The 11,434-nt window shown below is 47.7% G+C and overlaps 1 protein-coding gene across 1 annotated transcript in view; it reads right to left on the bottom strand.

Moving 5' to 3' along the window:
• Positions 1-5,994: 5,994 nt before the first annotated feature.
• LOC119453974 (uncharacterized) overlaps positions 5,995-11,434 on the bottom strand; it is a 100,474-nt gene continuing 95,034 nt past the window's right edge. Inside the window, exon 9 of the mRNA XM_049667452.1 lies at positions 5,995-9,953. Coding sequence (XP_049523409.1) covers positions 9,843-9,953 — 111 coding nt within the window. The 3' untranslated portion in view covers positions 5,995-9,842. The remainder of the gene's footprint in view (positions 9,954-11,434) is intronic.

Raw genomic sequence — 11,434 nt, 5'->3', positions numbered from 1 at the left:
TAGCAATTATATGGACACTTCAACCGGATTTCTGCCGTCGGCGTCGCCGTCGCCGTGAGGTTCCCTATAGATAAAATCTTCGCCGCGTGCCGTATGCCCGAGCGGAAGCGTGCGGGGACGCGCGCTGCTATCACGGAGAGCGAACGCACTCAATCTCCCACGCGCAAGCAAGGAAGCGGGAAGCCAGCGCCGGAGAGAGCGGGGGGGGGGGGGGGGGGGCGCACTTCCACTCTGCCAACAACCGCGCTCGTCGCTCGCTCGCACCGTCTCTTATCTCCACACGGCTCTGACCTTTATGCGCCGTGCATTCGCCGCTCAGTTTCCGTTGAAGCGATAGACCGCACGTACCTTCGCCGCTGCGGCGTATCCGCTTGCTGCCAGAGTTTTGACGGTCGTTGTCTGCAGTCATTCAGTGTGATCTATTCATGTTTGTTTGTGCGCGCTCACACCACAGTTAGTAATAGTCGGGCCACATTTTCCAACGCACGCTACACATGCAATGCTGCCCGGATCGGCAGTGCAGCGCTACAGGTGTGTCCCTTCGCACGCGCTGCTCACGGGCAGCGCTTCTCATCAACACCACCGTTTCACACGCGCCTTCTCGTGGTCATCGAGTCTCTCTTCATGTCGGTCTACTTACGCCGCAGCACACCTGCTTACTTAATCAGCTCATGTTTACTACAATTCATATTGCTACCAAAGCCGCTCACCTTACTTCGTATGACATTGCTGTGTTGCTATCGCATTCATTGCTTCGCCCTTAGGGCGAAACTGTGACATTTTTGTTTTTTTTTTTTTTACTGGGTTGGCCGCGATGTTGTAGTGATGCCTTAATTCGGCTCGATTTCATGCCACTCTTATCGCCCATTGTTCTCTACCGGCTGATCCCTTTGATGGTATTCCAGTGACCTCGCTGGTCACCAGCGAAAGCGTGCGGGGACGCGCGCTATCACGGAGAGCGAACGCACTCAACCTCCCACGCGCAAGCAAGGAAGCGGGAAGCCAGCGCCGGGAGGAGCAGGGGGGGGGGGGGGGGGGGGGCACTTCTCTGCCAACAACCGCGCTCGTCGCTCGTCCGCACAGTCTCTTATCTCTCCCACGCGCAAGCAATAGGGAGCCTACATGCAACGCCGTTTTAGGGTGGTGACAGCCTTTGTAAGGGCACTTGCCGCCGCCAGCTAAATTGGCGGGTTCATTTTGGGGACCAAAATGGCGAAAGACCAGCCGACAGACCACACTTCCCGCAACCCTTGGTGATGTCAAATTAATTGACTTCTTTTAATAAACTTTGGCCTCAGCAGCCAGAGACAAATGGCGCGTCTGAGCTCCGTACACGGCACGTATACGTTTTAGTTAAACAGACTAGCAAGGACAGTCTTTATTACAGCACACTTCGAAAAGCACCCTTTATATATTATGTACAACTGGAAGACAACGACAATGCTTAATGCAGTTCACATTCTTGGCGTGAGATAATCCTACCACGAGCACGCCATCGTGCCTTATAACTTGTTGCTTTATATGTGTCGCATGACGTGCAATAGAAAAGTAAGTTTGATATGTTAAAATAAAAGGTAAAGACATCTAGTATATTAAATAAGTATGCAGGCTTCTTGTGCGCGTTGGCGCAAAACTAAATTAAAGAAATTTAATAGATCGCGTGCCAACATGAGTACATCAGAGCATGACAAAAAAGGCAGAAAGACTGGGGACCAAAATGGCTACCCGCCAAATTTGGCGGTAAATAGCGGTCAAAATGTTGCTGTTGTCACCACCCTAAAACGGTGTTGCATGTAGGCTCCCTAGCAAGCAAGGAAGCGGGAAGCCAGCGCCGGAGGGAGCGGGGGGGGGGGGGGGGCGCACTTCTACTCTGCCAACAACCGCGCTCGTCGCTCGACCACACCGTCTCTTATCTCCACACGGCTCTGACCTTTATGCGCCGTGCATTCGCCGCTCAGTTTCCGTTGAAGCGATAGACCGCACGTACCTTCGCCGCTGCAGGCGTATCCGGCTTGCTGCCAGAGTTTTGACGGTCGTTGTCTGCAGTCATTCTGTGTGATCTATTCATGTTTGTTTGTGCGCGCTCACACGACGCTTGTTCATTCAGTTAGTAATAGTCGGGCCACATTTTCCAACGCACGCTACACATGTAATGCTGCCCGGATCGGCAGTGTAGCGCTACAGGTGTGTCCCTTCGCACGCGCTGCCCACGGGAAGCGCTTCTCATCAACACCACCGTTTCACACGCGCCTTCTCGTGGTCATCGAGTCTCTCTTCATGTCGGTCTACTTACGCCGCAGCACACCTGCTTACTTAATCAGCTCATGTTTACTACAATTTATATTGCTACCAAAGCCGCTCACCTTACATCGTATGACATTGCTGTGTTGCTATCGCATTCATTGTTTCGCCCTTAGGGCGAAACTGTGAACTTTTTTGTTTTGTTTTGTTTTTTTACTGGGTTGGCCGCGATGTTGTAGTGATGCCTTAATTCGGCTCGATTTCATGCCACTCTTATCGCCCATTGTTCTCTACCGGCTGATCCCTTTGATGGTATTCCAGTGACCTCGCTGGTCACCAGCGAAAGCGTGCGGGGACGCGCGCTATCACGGAGAGCGAACGCACTCAACCTCCCACGCGCAAGCAAGGAAGCGGAAAGCCAGCGCCGGGGGGAGCAGGGGGGGGGGGGGGCGCACTTCTCTGCCAACAACCGCGCTCGTCGCTCGTCCGCACAGTCTCTTATCTCTCCCACGCGCAAGCAAGGAAGCGGGAAGCCAGCGCCGGAGGGAGCGGGGGGGGGGGGGGGGGGGCGCACTTCTACTCTGCCAACAACCGCGCTCGTCGCTCGACCACACCGTCTCTTATCTCCACACGGCTCTGACCTTTATGCACTGTGCATTCGCAACTCAGTTTCTGTTGAAGCGATAGACCGCACGTACCTTCGCCCGCTCCAGCGTATGGGCTTGCTGCCAGCGTTTTGACAGTCGTTGTCTGCAGTCATTCAGTGTGATCTATTCATGTTTGGTTGTGCGCGCTCACACCATGCTTGTTCATTCAGTTAGTAATAGTCGGGCCACATTTTCCAACGCACGCTACACATGTAATGCTGCCCGGATCGGCAGTGTAGCGCTTCAGGTGTGTCCCTTCGCACGCGCTGCCCACGGGAAGCGCTTCTCATCAACACCACCGTTTCACACGCGCCTTCTCGTGGTCATCGAGTCTCTCTTCATGTCGGTCTACTTACGCCGCAGCACACCTGCTTACTTAATCAGCTCATGTTTACTACAATTTATATTGCTACCAAAGCCGCTCACCTGACATCGTATGACATTGCTGTGTTGCTATCGCATTCATTGTTTCGCCCTTAGGGCGAAACTGTGACATTTTTTTCTGTTACCCGCCACGGTAGCTAAGTGGCTATAGCATCGCGCTGCTGAGCTCGAGATCGCGGGTACGATAGGATCGAAACGCAACAACTATCGTGTACTTAGATTGATGTGTATCTTAAAGATCTCAGGTGGTCAGAATTAATCCAGCCTTCACCTACGGTCTGCTTCATAGTTTAGGCACGTACAACCCTTGGATTTATTTTTCACTTTTTCTGTTTTCTCAATTAACGTGGTTAAAGGCCTTAGGTTTTGCATGTTTGCTGCCTTCATTCTAGCACATTTTTTAACGTTTGCTTCATGTTTTTTTCTTCGTGAAATACGTATAGACGCTACGACTGTACGTACAGCGCAACGACACATGTGCAGCTAATGGAAATGTACACCTTACAGGATGGTAAAATGACAGACCAAAAAAGGCAGTGTATGTACATGTTTTTAAGCACAGGCTGTGTGACCAGTATGGGTGCTAGATATCTAACAACCGTATAAAGCAGCAGAAAGAACTGAAATGCATATTTTATGGATATATCTGGATAAGGATCCGCACAGATATCTTCAAGACGTTTTTACAAAACGTTTTCTAGCCGTCTTAGCAAGATGATAGCGCGAAACAGCTTACCAAGACACCTTCAAGCTGTCCTTCGCAAGACGCCTTCGAGACGTACATATAAAGACGTCTTGTAGCCGTCTTGAATGGTAGACGTTCTAGTTAATTTTGGCTGGTCCAAGACGGCTACAAAACGTCTTGTGTTCAGTGGGCTGCAGGATGGTAAAATGACAGACCAAAGGAAAGGCAGCGCATGTACATGTTTTAAGTACAGGTGGTGTGGCCAGTATGGGTGCTAGATATCTAACAACCGTATAAAGCAGCGGAAAGAACTGAAACGCATATTTTATACATATATCTCGATAAGAATCCGCACAGATATATTCGACATTTTTACAAAACGTTTTCTAGCCGTCTTAGCTAGATGATAGCTTAGAACAGCTTAACAAGACGCCTTCACGCCGTCCTTTGCAAGACGTCTGCAAGACGTACATATAACGACGTTTTGTAGCCGTCTTGAATAGTAGACGTTCTAGTTAATTTTGGCTGGTCCAAGACTGCTACAAAACGTCTTGTGTTCAGTGGGACTATATTCGGTTTCTGCACTAAAGTATAGGTCACCGCAGATCGTGCGGCCTCTCAGTGCCATAAAACAGTGAAAGTTGGTAGAATGGTGAGTATATATTCTGGTGTGGGTTACCTGAAGCAAGCCGTTCCAAGGCCACGACAAGTTACACGGCTCAAAATATGCTGATTTCTCTGCAACAGAACGGAGGTGCCAATTGTCCCCAGGCGGCGTTCCGCGCGGCGCCACCATTCCGCCGCAGCGACATTGCGAGCTGCCGGTGTGTGACCATAATCCAGGCATTCATCCCTCGATATCAATTATACCCCTGTCTAGCGCTAGCTGATTCCAACTTGCGTTGTCTATTGTTGGAGTTCGCGCCATCTCAAGTTTCAGAGACAAGTTAAAGTGAGGGGCAGCACGAGCGAACGCTTCGTGCTGCCCCTCACTATTTCGACGTCAATCTCACTTGACATTGTCACATAACGTCATCATTTGGTCATGCGACCTTGCAACTTAAGTTTGTTACTTAGTCACACCAGCGTTGTGATGACTATTCGCGGTCATCGAGTGAGGTGTGCTCGTGTTTGCCTGTGCGTGGGTGACAACGCGCTTGCTAATTCAGTTAGTAAGCGAATTTTTACAGCAGTTTATGCTAATAAAACGACTAGCCTTGCTTCGTATATGTCTAATAATTTGCTATCGCAATCAATGCTTCGTCTTTCGGGCGAAACGGTGCACGCTTCTATAGATCCTTTCGCTGTTTACAAACATGCGCCCTGGGCTGCTTCCGGTTTGGCTCAATGACGTAGTCCGCTAAATATAGCGAGCAAGAAAGGCAATGGCGGGGATATAGATTAGCAGGAGTGTGCTTTGTGATCCGGCACAGTAGACTGATAAGGCCCGTGACCAGAAGTTTCTTGGGAGCGCACTATCATTGCTGTTATCGCGCGAGCGAAATCGTATATACCCGCACACCAGCAGTGCGCAAGTGCAAACAAGGAGGGCATCCACGCTTTTGTTTAAATAAAGATCGATGCCGTAGGGCGGAGAAGTCCCACGAAAAAAAGCAGATAACAATGGCGAGCCGAGTGCATGAGGCGTCCACGAAGCCGCGCCCTACACTGCGTAAAGATAACAGTACAATATAGAGATAAAAGTTTTAATGAAAGAAAAGATCAACTAGCTAGATAGGGAAAATGCTAGATAGATAGAAATAGATACAGTAACATTTGATTAGGTCAAGCAGGCTAGGTAACTATTTGTCGCCGCCCCGTTACGAAGGGGATACCAATAAAAATTCCTAAGAACACACTCGTATGCGCAGAACCACACGCTTTATTTTTGGTGATTTCACCTTTGAAAACGTCATCACGTTTCATTCGTGCTTCGTTGGAGAACTGTTTAGACGCATTCGCAATTTTCAGCTGTCGATGCCGGCAGGGTGCGCTGACGCTGCTCCCTCAGAATGACGTCAGACGGAGACTTGCAGCTCAAAAGTACATTTTCTTTTATTGAGCGCGCATGTGACATATACAAGAGCATATTCCGCTTAGGACACAGGCAAAGAATAAAAAAGATGGAATGCAAAAAGAAACCTTTCACACATAACCAGAGCATCACTGTACTGTACACTCAGGAGACGCACATGGTCAGATAAAAACTATCTTTACAAAATGCCGGAAAGGTCTCGTAGAGAAGCCGCTGCAGTTCACCTTCGTTAATAAAAACCTAAATTCGAGTGGTAAAATAAAACGGCAGGAAGCGTTGAAAAAACGCAAAATAAGTTCTACAGCACTAAAGTTATCAAGGAGCTCTAATAATCACGGACCAGGCAAGTTGTGTGGACGTATATGAGAACGAAAACAAGGACAACTCCAAGTAATCCAAGCCGAGGCTTGAGAGAAACATGCCTTACTTGATCGAAGCCCACTACGCTGCCTCAGCAATCCATTACTGTTTCTCTATTAAAAATATATCTCCTCAGGACAAAAATAAAACTGTTACAACAAAGATTGAAGGCAATTTTGGTCAATTAACACCATGTCAAGAACCTCGCGAAAAAAATAAGTGACGATAGAATTCTTAATATAGTTATGATCGTGTTCCGACTGCAGAACGAAAGTGGAGTGGAAATGTAGAAGCAGTCGGAAGCGACCGCGCCATTGTATGATACACATGTACATGCCCAAAAATGCCAAAAACCTCAGAATGAACACATTTTCTTCGTCGCATACCCAAAGCTCGTCAGCTGACTATTTTATGTTCGCCAACAATGCGATCAAATTTGTATGCTAACCAAATATCGGGAAGGTGCAAGCGAATTTCGGCTTGGACGAGCTCGTGCACGAACTTGCGTGTGAACTTGCAGTCAGAGTATAACTCCAAAGCTGTCTTGAACACGCGAGCTTCGAATTGAGGGCCGCATTCAACGGGAGCCTGCTCGCTGGTCCCACAGTAGTCGCGAAACCGGAGTCGCGCATTGCAGGCGAACATTGACTGGCCTCGCAGCGATTACACCCGAACTTGGCTGCTGAGCGAAAGCTGGCTCTGAAATTTGGTGGAAAGGGAATGGCTGCTGATTCACGAACTTTGAACAGGAAGACTTGATATACCACGCATAATCTGAGCTTTCGATTACCCATCAAATGCCTCTAATCTGGTGTTGCTGTATCTTTTCGATTTACAGCTTGAGTGGGCATCTCAAGCCAACATGGCACTACAACCTTCCAATCCAAATGTTTGTTACGCGTGCTTTTCTCATTAGAGTCTAATTCCCTGAGAGGTTTCGCGTGCAACGTTTTTCCAGTTGATCTTAGAATGCCTCACCTGATTCCTTGTTTGACCTAATGTCACCTCATCTCAAGCACGACAAAAAAAAATATATATATGTTTTCGTCTTTCTTAGTTCGATGCAACACTTACGTATCTGCCAGCAGCAGCCGCATCAAGCTCTGCACGGTTTTCGGTGAAAAAAAACCAACAACGCAGCGGTGACGCAACTTGAAAATGGAGGGCGCGATGAGAGACGAGCACTAACTTGTTTTTGTTCACCGAAAACCGTGATAACGAGCGGGGCCGGCTAGTACGTGTGAGCCAGATAATATCGCAAGGTAAAAAGCCTCGCTAACCACCTGCACACTACTACTTCAAGTGCTACGTCGCAGGCTAACAACGTAAAGACCGACGCTTGACATCGTATGCTAAAGAAGAAGAAGAAGAAGAAAAAAAAAGGAAGAAACTTTGAAATAATCGCGCCTTTCTGCTGCATTACCGTTGCGTTGTTCTCATTCGAAACTGAGCATGACGACAGTCTTTACATCAACCATGTTCTGCTTGCAGTGAAAGAAAGAAATGAGATGTTAAATGAGATGATATAAGGCTGCAGACGATTTGTAATAAAGAAGACTACAAGACATTTTTGTTCCGTATTGCTTGGCCGTGACGTATTAAAAATGCGATTACTGAATTACTCTTTGCGGCTGATTCCATCTCGTTAAAGTGCAGTTACAAAGACGTCTTGCATGTTTTATTCTGAAACCTTTTCTGCTCTTAGTCACTTAACTTAGTGCGCGTTCTTTAGTAACGTCGACTGATTTCATTGACATCGGTCACCCATTGCGTAACAAAGATCACAACGGGATAAGCGAACAGCAATGCGATCACCAAGCTTCACCCTGCGTTTCAAACAAGTAATGGAATGTGATGAAAATGTCAATTTAACCACACGGTAAAACGATCTCACTTCCTCCTGAAACGAGATGAATAAAACGAAAAACCGCAAGCTGCATGGTAAAAGGTAACCTTAATTTTTTTTTAAATTTTAATGTTCCGTCTGCGGTAAATTCATACCAAAGCAATACTGTGTTTGGTTCAATTTCCTCCTGCTTGCCTTCCAGCCTTCTCCTACCCTGTCAATGAAATGACGATGACGGATGCATGACTTATGGGCGTGTATTTAGTAAGATGACTTTCCCAAATCGGGCGAGCACGCGTTTTCAGGAGTTAAGTGCACGTTCTTGTGCCTATACACCCAATGGCGAGTCAGTATATATACTGAGCAGAGAAACCTTGCGGGTTAACGTGTGACTTGTGATGTCGTAGGCCGCGGTGGATTTCCTGGTTAAGAGTGATCGCGGCTCGCTCGTGACGTGGATTCTCGGCTATATGTTCAAGAGGAGAGTTGTGGCATCTCAACCTGCACTTTCGAAGAGCAGGACATCACCGTGATGCTTCACCTGAACCCACTTGCGACACAACTGGAGTGTACGCTGGTGCGCTCTAGACAGAGCGGCAGACACCTTAAGCAGACGAGCACCTCGACGGGAAGGCGCCATTCTCGGCTGGGTGAGACGCCAGAGCAAGGCACTTGGACTTGTTGGAACTTCGCGGTATGTGCTCTTCACAGACGCACATTTTTCGAGAAGTCGAGCAGGTGTGATGATGGTTATGCTCAGTGTCTTAGGCGAGCTTTTGCCACTAATAACCAGAACGCGAAAGCTTGCGAAACATCACTCTGCATGGTCATCATCCCACCTGCACGATTGCATTAAAAACGTGCGGAAAATAATTTGTCAGATTTCTATCTGCCAACTAAGTTTCGCTGATCAAGACCACCACAGCGTGTCATGCAGGTGGTCGACTCCGTTAGCATGTCCTTTTTGAAGCAATATTAACATCGCGGTCCCATATTTACGAGATATCTAGACACCTTTGAAGTATTTTTCGGTCTATTTGAAACTTTTTCTTCTGTGAGCATATTGTGAAGTATACAGTATATCGTCGAAAACACTCTGAGTCGTGGCCAAAAGGGTCGCTTTAAATAAATGTATATCAATACTGGTAGTAAAAATACCTTTGTCTATGATATTTTGATATAATATACCATTTGCACAGTAGTGAGTTCCTGTCCAACCGGTGTCAACAGACATCGTTATGTACGCGTTACATTAGGGGTCGTGAATAATGAACGGCTGTTAATTGGATCGAGCAGTCGCCCTGACGTCCTATATAACGCTGCCTGACACCGAAAGGAATGGCCCAACACCACATAATGCGACAGCAAAGTTTCTGGGCGAACCACTTGTTTGCCGACAGGGCGCCAGGGAAGACGTTTAACTTCATTTTGTGCATAACTTGGTCTATTTTGGCCCTCGGCGTGCCAAGCCTTGCGTTGAGGGCCTCCTCTGTGGTCTCACGTGGAATGCGCTACAGCGCACTAACATCGCGACTAGCGAAGATGGGCATCGCCGTGCTGTGTGCCGTCACTTGTCCAGGTGGCGCGATGCGTAGTGGGTGCAAGTGAAGTGACGTCATGGAAGCAGACAGGTCTGTCGGTGACTCAGTGGTGGTATGCGACTGCGTGGTGGTGCTGCTGTCCGTGCTGGTTGTGACCCAGACCCACGCCCTTCTCGAGCACGACGCCGAACACGACCCGTCCATTGAGGTTCACCTGAAAAACCGCCAGTTCGTTTTACGTTCGCCACGTGGCTTTTTTTTTTCTGGTTCAAAAAAATTGTTAAAATGTTCTAGTCATTCAGACGTTAATCACCGTTAAGAATAAGGAAAGTGACACCGGCAACTGATTTCATTTTATTTGTTTGATTATATTGAAAACGTCGGCAACTTGTAATTGTCTAATAAATACACAGAAATGATATGTAGAAATGGGCAAATAAGAACATACACACACAGTCTATGCACACGATGGCGACAGCCGAATGCGTTTTCATCTATGTGCGTGCTCCTTTACGACTGCCACCGCGCGCTGCATATTCTTAGCGAATGATATGCGCATGCTGCCAGGCGAAATTTTGTAAGATTATTTAGAGACCCCCCGCGTATTTTTATCCTTAGCACGATATCGATAAATTATTATGTGCAATTTTACACTGAGCGAGCGATTAGCTTATCGCTTGCTTCGTTGCAAGGCATCATATATTCTTACAGTGTACTATAATGCTGCTAGTACAATCGTCCGGCACCCGTCTTTAAATTAAGAGGGCTCAGATTCAGTGCCGGTCCAACAGAACGTCTTCTAGCTGTTGTCAAAACATTCCCAAGATGTCCTGCAGGACGTCTTCTAGCCGTCTTTAAGAAGACGTCCTCTAGCCGTCTTCCCAGGACGTCTTCTAGTCGTTCGTAAGACGGGTAAAAGGCGTCTTCCCACCGTCTTTAGGGAGACGTCTCCTAGCCACCTTTAGGAAGACGTCTTCTAGCCGTCCTCGGGAAGACGTCCTGTAGCCGTCCTTAGGAAGACGTCTTCTAGCTGAGTGCCGACGCCGTCTAGAAGAGATCTCTTTCAAAACGTTTTCTAGCCGTCCTGAAGAGACCGACTAGAAGAGGTCCCTTTTAGGACGTCGCCTAGCCGTCTCCAGCATGTCTAGAAGACGTCTTGTAGATGTCTTCATGACAAGGCATGCCATGGCCGTCCTAGAGGCGTCTTGTAAAAGACGACTCTACAAAACTTCCTCAGAGACGTTTTGTAAGACGTATAATATCCCAAATTTGGCGACGCGTTAGACGGTCTTAGAGACGGCTGCAAGACGTTTTAGGACGTCCGACAAAACCTTGGTGAGATATGTTGCCAAAACGTCTCCAAGACGTCTTGTAAACGTTCAATATAGTTTTCAGGACACATTGCTTATGTTGAATGAGCCCGGTTGCTACGTGGCGCATTTCACAGGCCACACGGTGGTCATTGATTGTCATGCTTATCATTACTGAAGACGGCTTATAGACCAATGCATGTTCAGTGGGGTTGTTGCTTCTTGGCATGACGTTGTGTGCAGCGAGCGGCAGAATTTAGGTGCTTGCTATTATCTACAATAGAAACGAGCCTGTTTATAGCACTAATACTGCAATGCTGCTGCTTACAATATCTCAAGCTTTCCATTCGAATTTCGCAACAGAACGCTGGAAAGAATCTCGTCT

The sequence above is a fragment of the Dermacentor silvarum genome, chromosome 5 (assembly GCF_013339745.2).
Source record: "Dermacentor silvarum isolate Dsil-2018 chromosome 5, BIME_Dsil_1.4, whole genome shotgun sequence".
Lineage (NCBI taxonomy): Eukaryota > Metazoa > Arthropoda > Arachnida > Ixodida > Ixodidae > Dermacentor > Dermacentor silvarum.
The sequence above is the reverse complement of the archived record's forward strand: the minus strand, read 5'-3'. Positions and strand labels throughout refer to the sequence as shown.